The 9,796-nt window shown below is 50.2% G+C and overlaps 1 protein-coding gene across 1 annotated transcript; it reads right to left on the bottom strand.

The window, feature by feature from the left end:
- Positions 1–1,767: 1,767 nt before the first annotated feature.
- CITED2 (Cbp/p300 interacting transactivator with Glu/Asp rich carboxy-terminal domain 2) lies at positions 1,768–4,217 on the bottom strand. The gene is made up of 2 exons (XM_004587277.3): positions 3,975–4,217; positions 1,768–3,505 (listed from the first exon to the last, which is right to left on the bottom strand). Exon 2 carries the CDS (start codon positions 3,495–3,497, stop codon positions 2,688–2,690), a length of 810 nt encoding a protein of 269 aa, XP_004587334.1. The 5' UTR covers positions 3,498–3,505; positions 3,975–4,217; the 3' UTR covers positions 1,768–2,687.
- Between the last annotated feature and the right edge of the window lie 5,579 nt (positions 4,218–9,796).

Genomic DNA, 9,796 nt, shown 5'->3' with positions numbered 1-9,796 from the left:
TCTGCATCTCCACATACGTGCTCCGGCGTTGGCGCGGCGGGAGGAATGTGGGGACGGAGCAGGTGCCATGGCACCGTGGTGGCAAGGCGATTCCTGCACCTCTCCCTACAGAAGGACAGCCTCTCCTGTCACTCTCCTTTTTTCCTGGCACAAGTGAAAAAGAACTAGCATGGCAGTATTAATAAGTATGCAAACATATATCTGTATTTTCACTGGAGCCTCTGGTGGCGGGGTGTGGGTTGGGGAGGAGAAAGCAAAAGAAATAGGGAAAGAGAAACTTACTGTGGAAATGCTTAGGCAGGAACATTTCCTGCTGATTACAGATTTAGTATTGACATGTCTCAGCTGAAGAAAACTTTTAACTATTAATGTGGAAATGTGGATTAGCTTTCATATTGGCACAAAAGTGTACTGGATGATTCAGTATATTCTCACAGAAGTTATTTCCTTAGATCATAATTTTTATTAAGAAAATGTCAATATATATATATATATACTTACAAGTATATATACAAACAAGTGGAGTGTGCATCTTAATTTCACATGGCCCGCCTTGGAAATGCGATTATGCAATGTAGGTGATCTGAATTATACTTAATCAGCTTTTGTGCCAAGCTCACTGCAATGTAACACTTGTATATACCCACTCCTCCTGATTTATTATGAAATATGGGATTTAAAACAAGACTCTAAGTCTAAATGAAATGCTCTTTTAAAAGGTTGTTTATAGCATTTTCTTCCTCCCTTTACTCCTCCCCACCCCACCCCCAGGTTAAGCTAAAAAAAAGTCTGTATTTTTTCTTGAATGGATATATATTACTCTTGTAAATCTAAGTCCTGAAAACATGAAAGGGAAAACAAAATAAATCCTTCCCCCTTCCACCTGGGATAATTGGACACTTTTAGCAACCGTACTTGTTCCTTTGGTTGATTATATAAGGCAAAAACCTGACACCCACTTAACTGTTTTGATCTCCTCGATAACTCTTCTAGGTAAAATTAAAATGGGCTTATAGTTATGGGCTTTGCACCCAGGGCATCTCAGACAAGGAGCTCAAGTTCTGGAAAACAGGGCATGCTAAAGAGGGAACATCTTGTGAAGGTTGTAATTTGACCTTTGAATCAGCCTGGTTAAGTAAATTTTAAATATTATAGGAAAACAAAATAGGATGGCTCCAGGTAGAATTTCACCCTGTTTGCCTCAGCACTATAAACCATTCAGAAGCTATTCCAGAGATTAAGCCAGAAAATGTGTGCCTATCCTTAGCACTTTCACTGAGAAATAAAATTCGTCACTGGCGATAAGGGTAGATTTATATTTAATGCCATCCCCATCAGTCACTCAGTGTACTAGGCCAGTTGAATCAGGTGTAACTAGAAACACTTGATTCCCCTCCCCCCACGCCCCACTTCCCTCCTTCCCAGTGAGAGTGGCTGTTTAGTATTGCAAACCTTTCCAACTCTGGAGTACCCTTGGATATGATGGCAATTAAGGGGGGAAAAGCACTTTGACAACTTTACAGCTTTGACGAAACCACACCAAGAGGCATGTTTCAATGGTAAGAATGAAGCGTGATGCCAATTATGTTAAATCCTGCTGTCCGCTTAAGCCCATCGTGACCTGCTTCAGTGTCCTGTAATTTATCCTTTGGAATGCTCACCCTAATCAATAGTGTTCAACTTCAAGACAGGAAAGAGGGAAGGAAGGACAGAAAGACACCCAAGGGAACCACCAACCCCCAAAAGGACCTTCTAAGCCAACAGGTTATTTCTTAACTTTTTATTGACATTGGCAAATTAAAATAGAATAAATTAACAAGTATTTTTTCAAAAAAATGTTTTGTACAAAAATACTGTCAAAATTTCCTAAAAAGCTTTCAACACAGTAGTATCTTTTCATGTACTGAATATAACTATTAGCACAGTGTCAAAAATGTTGAAGACAGAAACAAAATAAAAATCTGTGAAATGTTTGCCACTGACGACACTCCACGCCCTATTATTGTCTGTACATGGGGGGGGGCAGCCAACTTGAAAGTGAACAGCTTGACTTGTCCTGACCCAGAACGGTTTGGCCCACATCTGTTTAGTCTTCCAGTTTAGCATATTTTAAAAATTAGTCTGTACTCAAATGCATAGTTAAACAAAATGAAGCGAGATGGCAGAGTTTGTGCAGTAACATCTGCCCTTCAAAGTTCATGCAACCAACTAATGCAATTTTTCCTTTCACTCGGAAATCTGAATGCAGTTCAGTCATTTGAAACCATCTACAAAATCCACAAGATGAAGCAGTTTGCCAAGATTAATATCTAACAGTTGAGCACTGAAGAAAGTGAGGAAATAAGGAGTAAAAACAAACAACGAAAAAGACCAAGTTAGCTAGATATTTCAGCTACATAAGGGAGGTTGAATGTCAAGGCTACAAAAACGAAACAAAAACAGGAAAAAAAAAGTGGCAGCAATTTTTTTTTTTAAACCAATTTGTACAAGTTTATAGTTTACTTTGTTTCCAAGTTCTCAAACCTTTCAAGATCTGAAAAGTGAGATACCGTGTCTAAGGGAATGGGTTTCTCTTTTTTTGTTTTTATTTATTTTTTATTTATTTATTTAAATTCACACCGAAGAAGTTGGGGGTTTGATTTCTTTCGCCGGGCGGGTGGGGAGGTTGTTTTTCCCCCCTGATCAAGTCAACAGCTTACTCTGCTGGGCTGCTGTTTGCACACGAAGTCCGTCATGAAATCAAACTCGTTTTGCCCCAGCCAGAGTTCGGGCAGCTCCTTGATGCGGTCCAAACCCATTTCTATCACTAACGACATGAGCACTTCCTCGTCGATGAAATCAGTGTCTATGACATTGGGCGGCAGCATTGCGGCGGGGACGTGGGCCACGGAGGCGGGCAGGCTGCTGCCGCCACCGCCGCCGCTGCCGCCGCTGTTGCCCGCGCCGCCCGAGGTGCCGCCCGAGCCGCCGGGGGTGCCGCTGCCGCCCGAGCCGCCGGCGCTGCCCCCGGAGCCGCTGTGCTTGGGGTTGCAATCTCGGAAGTGCTGGTTCGTCCCGTTCATCTGGTGGCCTGCAGTAGGGTGCAAATCCGGCATGTAGTGGTTGTGGGGGTAGGGGTGATGGTTGAAATACTGGTTGTTGAGCTTCTGCAGCTGCATGCTGGCCGGCAGAGAGCCTCCCTGGCTGGCCACCGGGGGGCCCATGAACTGGGAGTTGTTAAACCTGGTGGCGGAGGCCAGCGCGCTCGGGGGGTGCCCTCCGTTCACAGTCCCTGGCCCCATGGCGTGCCTGATGCCGCTCGTGGCGTTCATCGTGCCCGCGCCGTAGTGTATGTGCTCGCCCATGAGGGCGTTGAAGGCGTGCTGGGGCTGCTGCTGCTGGTGGTGATGGGGGCTCGGGAACTGCCCCATGCCCAGGCGATGGGTACCGTGGTGGTGTAGCCCGTTGGTGCCGTCGGGGAAGCGCCCGTGGTTCATGGCCATCATATGGTCTGCCATGTCCAGTCCTGGAGAGGGAAAAGGGCAGCCGGGTGAGACCTGCGCCACACGTGTCGCCCACCGCGACGATCCCTGTCGGCTGTCTGCAAGCCGCCACCCCCAGGGCCCCCACGGGGACTCGGTGCACCGGGAGGCGGTGTGGGGGGGGCGGGTGGTGGAAGCTCCGTCGCCCAGCGGACCTGCCAGCCCTCGGCACCGCCGGTCGCTGCGCGAGTGGGCCCCTCACCCCTGCCGCTGCACCCGGGCTGGGGGGCGCGCGCCCGCACTGCCCCCTCCGCTCCCCCGAAGTGGCCTAATAAAGGAAGTGCCCCGCAGCCCCGCCGCGAACTTCAGGCTCGTAACCAGCCCTCCTCATCCTGTTGTTGCACATCCTGTTGTTATTCCCCAGCTCCGCCTCGCGCTCTTCCTCCGGGCAAACCCTGCCCTCGGAGGACGGGGCTGGCACGAGCCCCAGCTAGCTTCGCCCGCCGCTCTCACCTTCCGTCTTTGCGATTTCTGCTCCGAAGACCGAGGGCGGGATCGTCCGGTCCAGGACCAGCTCAGGCGCGCATAGACGGGGGCCTCCCGGGCGTGCAGGGCGCTAGCAGTGGCGATGCCGGCGCCGAGGTTTCGCCGCGGCCGCTGGGACAGATTCCGAGCCGTTCCCTTTTATTTCCCCTCCGCTACCCTCACAGCTCGGCAGGACCGCCCGGCAGCTGCCAACAATGAGCTGTGTTTCTTAGGGCTTTGGCCACAGTTAATATAAGGGATTTCAGGAAGGGCGGAGCCAGAGCCGCCCCAGAGGGAGGCGCAAAATCGCGGGCGCTGGATTACCAGGCACACTGGACCGGGCCCGGCTGCACGTGCGCAAAAAGGCTACTGGCCCAGGCGCCGCCCCGCCGGCAGGGGAAAAAAAAAAAAACCACCACCCTTCCAGCTCCTCGGCCCCAGCAGAGGCAGCGCCTTCTCCGAGAGGAGCAGGGAGCGCACCGCCCCTCTGTGGCCGCGTCTCCCAATCGCCTCCCCCCCTTCGCCGGGCCTCCCATCCCGCTCACCTAAAGCGATCCGGCCTGCCCGGCAGGGGAAAAGGGGGTGCCCCCAACCCTGCACACCACCCTGCTGCTGGGCCAGCTGGACGAACGGCTCCCCGGGCTGCCAAGAATGGCCGTGCTTTCCCGGGACTTGGGGTTTCAAGCCGCGCAGACACTGCCCTGTCTCCGAGCGCGCGTCCCTGGGCTTTGCCTTTGTGTTTTCAGAGGGGCCAGTTTCTAATCCCTCATCCACATTTGATTCCGCATGTAGGTGCACCTCATTCTTCCCCACTCCACCCCACCCCCCAACTCCTTTCAAGGGCAGCGGCCAGGGGGGCGGGGAGCGGTCGCGGAGGCAGGTGGAGCGAGCGCGCAGGCGGGCTCGGCAGTACCGGCTCCCGCGCCCGCGAATCCGGGCCGTGTGTTGGAGCCGGCTCGCCGCTCCCGGGGTACGTGTGCTTCTGCTAAGTTTGCGTTTGCAGCTCTTGGTAGCTTTGGCATCCGAGCTGAGGCGTCTCTGCTCTGTAAACAAACTCACAGATCCTCGTCCCCCAGATCCACCTTTTTGCACATACACAGTTACTTGCTTCTGCTACAGCCCTAGATCCGGGAGGAGGGGAGTGTATACGTGTGTGTGTGTGCGCGCGCGCGCGTGTGTGTGTGTGCAAACTTGCACAGCCTCCCTCCGGGCTTTGCCTGATGGTTTGGGGTTGATTTAGGAGCAAGAAGGTTTGTAATTAAGAAATTCGAAAGCTGAGTACGGCTACTGTTGCTGGAAAAGGGGAAACAAATAGCGCGGTAATTGCCTTGCAAATAAAGTCGTTGTGGAGGTGGACACGTAGCGGCACGTCCCGTATGGCACGGTGCGCGCACACACAACGCCGGGACTCTTCCCTCCCGGTGAAATTGTCCAGTAGGGCAATAGGCGATAATAATAACCCTGCATCTCGGAGCGCAGCACCGCCAGTCCGGTCGCCCCTTCGGCTCATTGACTTGCAAATAAAACCCTAAGGCACGTCGCGGATTGCCGTTCGGGGCTGCTATCCGACCGCAGCTCCCTAGCTTTCCCCTACGTGAGCGTGTTGGAGGGGGAGGGGAAGGTCGGGTGGTCTCCCCAAACCTCGGGGCGAGGCTGTTGCGAGAGCTGATGCCGCTCTTTATGTAGCAAAATCGAGTTTAGCGCTCCGAATAAGGACTTGTGTGCAGTTGTTGCTTCATAGCTCAATGGCCATTGAAGACTTCCTGCTGCAAAAGCCAGCCCCCCCTCCCCCTCTCCTTTTCCTCCCTCCCCTCTCAACAAGACTTTTTAAGGCCCTATTTCTTGAGGACTGGAAATTCTGAAACAGTTCCCCGGTTCAGGAATTTGCAGGAGACCCAATCCTGATTATTTTTCTGTATGACTTACTTCTGTCTTCTCTCTTGCCAACCCCCTCTCCACACGTTGTTACATTCTGTCTTCCTCGTTTTCTTTTCCAGGCTGTCCGGCGTTTATGACTGTGTATGCAAATAATTTTTAAACCTCAAAAATATTTACTGTTTGGAGACAAGGGCATAGGACGTGTTGAACTGTTGCTTGCAACAATTCCTTCTGTCTTAGGACCACCCCGACTCTTCTCAACCCCCGACCCACCGCCACCCACCCACCCATCCACCTTTACCTGTGGGTCACAGACACTAAGTTACAAAATCAGAAGCTTGGAGGAGACCTAATGGGGCCATTTCTTATCATGAAATGGATCCCAAAGTATTGGTCAACCCCAGAAAAGGAAAAAAAAAAAAAGAATTACTGGGCTGATTGTTTACTTCGCTTCCTTATACTGCAGTTTCTTGCGACACAAGGAACAGCTTTTGAATGGCTAATCTAAATTCCTCTTGCAAGCATTAAGGAAAGGTACAGTGCATCCAGCTCTAGTGGATCTGCATGCTATTGAGAAATCCCTGGAAAGGTCATTTGCCCATCCCCCACCCCTTAAAGGGAAAAAAAAAAATAGTCCTGGGACCAACTGGTTGGAACTTGGCATGCTTTGTTCATTTACTCTGGTCCACCCCACGAATACTCCCCAGGCACCAGGCAGTTTTCTTGGTGCCTGGAGATATAAGATAGGAACTCATGGTCAAAAAGGAGGAGACAAACAAGCCTGGGACACTTGGTGATAAACAACACAGCAGCACAACAGAGTTAAACACCAGGAGGGACACTCAACTATCTCAGGGAATGGAGACCGTGCTCCGATGCAGCCAGGGAGTCTCCTGAAGCCTGAGGGAGAACAGAAGTTTGCGCCAGTTGGGAGGTGGACTGGGAAGTCCTGGCCAAGGAACTGACACAAAGATGAGAGAGAAATAGCTTGAAGAGGCTGCATCCTAAAGCCGTTGTGCCCCCTGAGAAATTTGGATACTGTCTGGGGGCAGTGGGTGGCAAGTAAAAGCTTATGAACTTGTGAGATAGGGACTTGTATTTTGATTTTAGAGGGATCTGGCCAGAAGTATCAGAAATGGTTGGAGAAAGTTGGATGGAAAGCAGATTAGTTGGGGGGCAATTACAGCGATACAGGGGCACAGGAAGCTGCGTGTTAAGAGATTTGTGCTGTGAGCCTGGATGAGGGAGTGGTCCATCTCTGCCCTAGAGAGCGTGCTAGACCCTAGATGCTTTGTTTCCTGGCACTGTATTAATAGGGCAGCGCAGATGGGTTTAAGCTGCTGGAGCCAAACAACAAGTTACTATCTTATAGTTCTGGAGCTCAGAGTTCAAGGTCAAGGCCTCGGCAGAGTTGGTTCTGAGGGTGCTGTTGGGGATGATGTGCTGGCAACCTTGGGCATTGCTTGACTGTCAGTGCGTCATTCTGATTTCTACCCTCCTTTTCACACAGTACACCCTCCTCCTGCCCCACCATGTATGTGTGTCTGTGTGTGCCTGTGACCAAACCCCCCTTCCAAAAGGGACATCAGTTTTTTGAGATTGAAAACTGTCCTCGTGACCTTGTTTAAACTTGATGACCCTCTAGCCAGTAAGGTGGCTGGGGAGAGGCAGAAGAAAGCTGAGTGACCCTCAGTGCTGAGGAAGTCATTTCCAGAAACTCTTCTCGAGTGACCAGCTGCTCGAAGACCCCCTCACCAGAGGCTTCCTGACAACCCTACGTGCAGAAGCAGAACCCGTGGGCTTGGGTTCCTTGGCTCAATGCGTCTGCCTAGCCCCCATCCCCATCCCCATTGGACAAGTAGCACAGCAACTGCATTGTTGGATTCCTTCTGTTGTGTCGGATTTTGAAATCCCCAGATAATCATCAAGTCTGAAGTCGGTGCTAAGGCATAAAGGTGGTTTATTCAGGTTAGCCTAGGTCTCCCAGCCCATGCTGGGCTGAGGAGGGGCAGCCGCAGCCGAGGCTGCTCAGGGAGGACAATAAGAGAAGGAAGCGCGAGGCAGAGAGAGAGAGAAATGGACCAAGTCCCCGGTTCTTATACATTTCAGGCTATTAATTAGACAGTCTTGATTTAGCAGGTTTCTATTGGTGGGTTTGAAACAAGCAACTGTCAAAAAGTATAAATCGGTGAGAAACACTTGGTACCTCCTTCCTGAGGAGTGGTCTGCCTACGTGACCTGCCAGGTGTCCTGCCGGGTGTCACGGAGACTGTCAGGCCTGGGGTTCACACAGCCCCCAGTCAAGCCATTAAGGCAGAATCACAAAGGACTGAAAACATCCAGGTTCTTCACTTCTCCGCTGGAATGGCAACCCCAGGAGAGTAGAAATCTAGCCTCTCCATTCATTCCACGGCACTGTGGTGGGTCATTCACAGACACAAAACTGTTGATCTCTTGGGAAGATGGCTCAGCCGGCAAGCCCTGGCTGCTGGGTCATAGGGAAGTACCCCACGACAGCCTTCAGAGGCTGGCTGCAGCTAGAGCCAACCTCTGAAAACAAAGTTCACTGAAGGATCCACCTTCAAGAAATCTATTTTTTAAAACTGGAGCGAAGGAAGTAGGAGTTCCGAGAGTTGGTGGGTGGTCGGGCCATTGGGAAGGTGGCATCTAAGATTGTGTTTTATCCTTTCTATAAATTGTCTCAAGCAGGGCTGGTTCTTTCCATCACTTGAATAAGGATGACTTCAAAACTCGCAGTTTTGAGAACAGCAAAACCCCTCAAAATGACAGGAAAACTGTCGGCACCTTCTCAAAGTGAGGAAGGAGGCCGAAGCTGAGAACTTGTGGTTAATAGGGTTGCAGGTTGAATAAGTTACATCTAACATGTCTGTGTGTCAATATGATACTGTGCACATTGCTTTTAAACCACGGGTTTTGGTTCTAATTAATGGAATGCAATTCACTAGCAATCCTTATTGAACTTTTAATGGTTTTTTTCTGCTTTTATATATGGTTTCATTCAGTAGAAGTATAGCCATTATGATTAAAAAAAAAAAAGACCTATCAAATTGATGAAGCTGAGCAGTTGATTAAAATTCCAATTCTATGTAGAGCCTGAGGAGATTTATCTATTTATAAAGCATATTAATGTCTTCTGATACTAAGTTAGGCTTGCCAAATGCCAACTGTGTCCACTGGTGACTGACATGTGGGGTTATCTGTACAGGGGTGTGGGAACCCTCTGTCTTGGGTTAGCACTCACCCACTCCCGCTATCTGTCATGGAAATTTTGCCCATCTTGGAAGGCCTAGCTCAAATGACGCCTGCTTGGTCGAGCTTGCCCTGCTCTTCCAGCTGGAAAGCTTTCTGGCTCTCTTGCTTCTCCCAACCCCTCTTGCTCCGGCCTTCCTTTATGACCTATCCTGGCTTGAGTTGTGGTGTGTGCTTTCCTGTGGCCCTCCCTGTGATGGCGGATGCTTCCTAATGAGTCTTAAGGGACTGTGCAGTGTCATCCACAAAATGGGATCAACCTTGAAACTGCTTCCTGAGTGATTACGTTGTTCTTAGCTCTGGAGCCTGGAAATCCACGGTCAAGGTGTTGGTAGGTCTGGTGTGGTCTGAGGCTTGTGTCCTTGGCTTTCTCATGGCTGCCTTCCTGCAGTGTCTTCTCAGAGGCTTTTCTCCGTGCCCATGAAATCCTGTTGTCTCTGCTGTGTGTTTCCACTTCCTCTTCTGGTAAGGACACCAGTCAGATTGGACGTGAATGCACCCAACTGGTCTCAATGTTATTATCATTTAAAAGAGCTTGCTTCAAAATAGGATTACATTTCAGAGATATTGAGGGCTACCGTTTGAATCCAGGTATTTGGATTGGGGACATGATACAATCAAGAACACAGCATGTGTAGATCTTTTTTAGATAAGTGACCTTT

The sequence above is a fragment of the Ochotona princeps genome, chromosome 1 (assembly GCF_030435755.1).
Source record: "Ochotona princeps isolate mOchPri1 chromosome 1, mOchPri1.hap1, whole genome shotgun sequence".
In the NCBI taxonomy this organism is placed as follows: Eukaryota; Metazoa; Chordata; class Mammalia; order Lagomorpha; family Ochotonidae; genus Ochotona; species Ochotona princeps.
The sequence above is the reverse complement of the archived record's forward strand: the minus strand, read 5'-3'. Positions and strand labels throughout refer to the sequence as shown.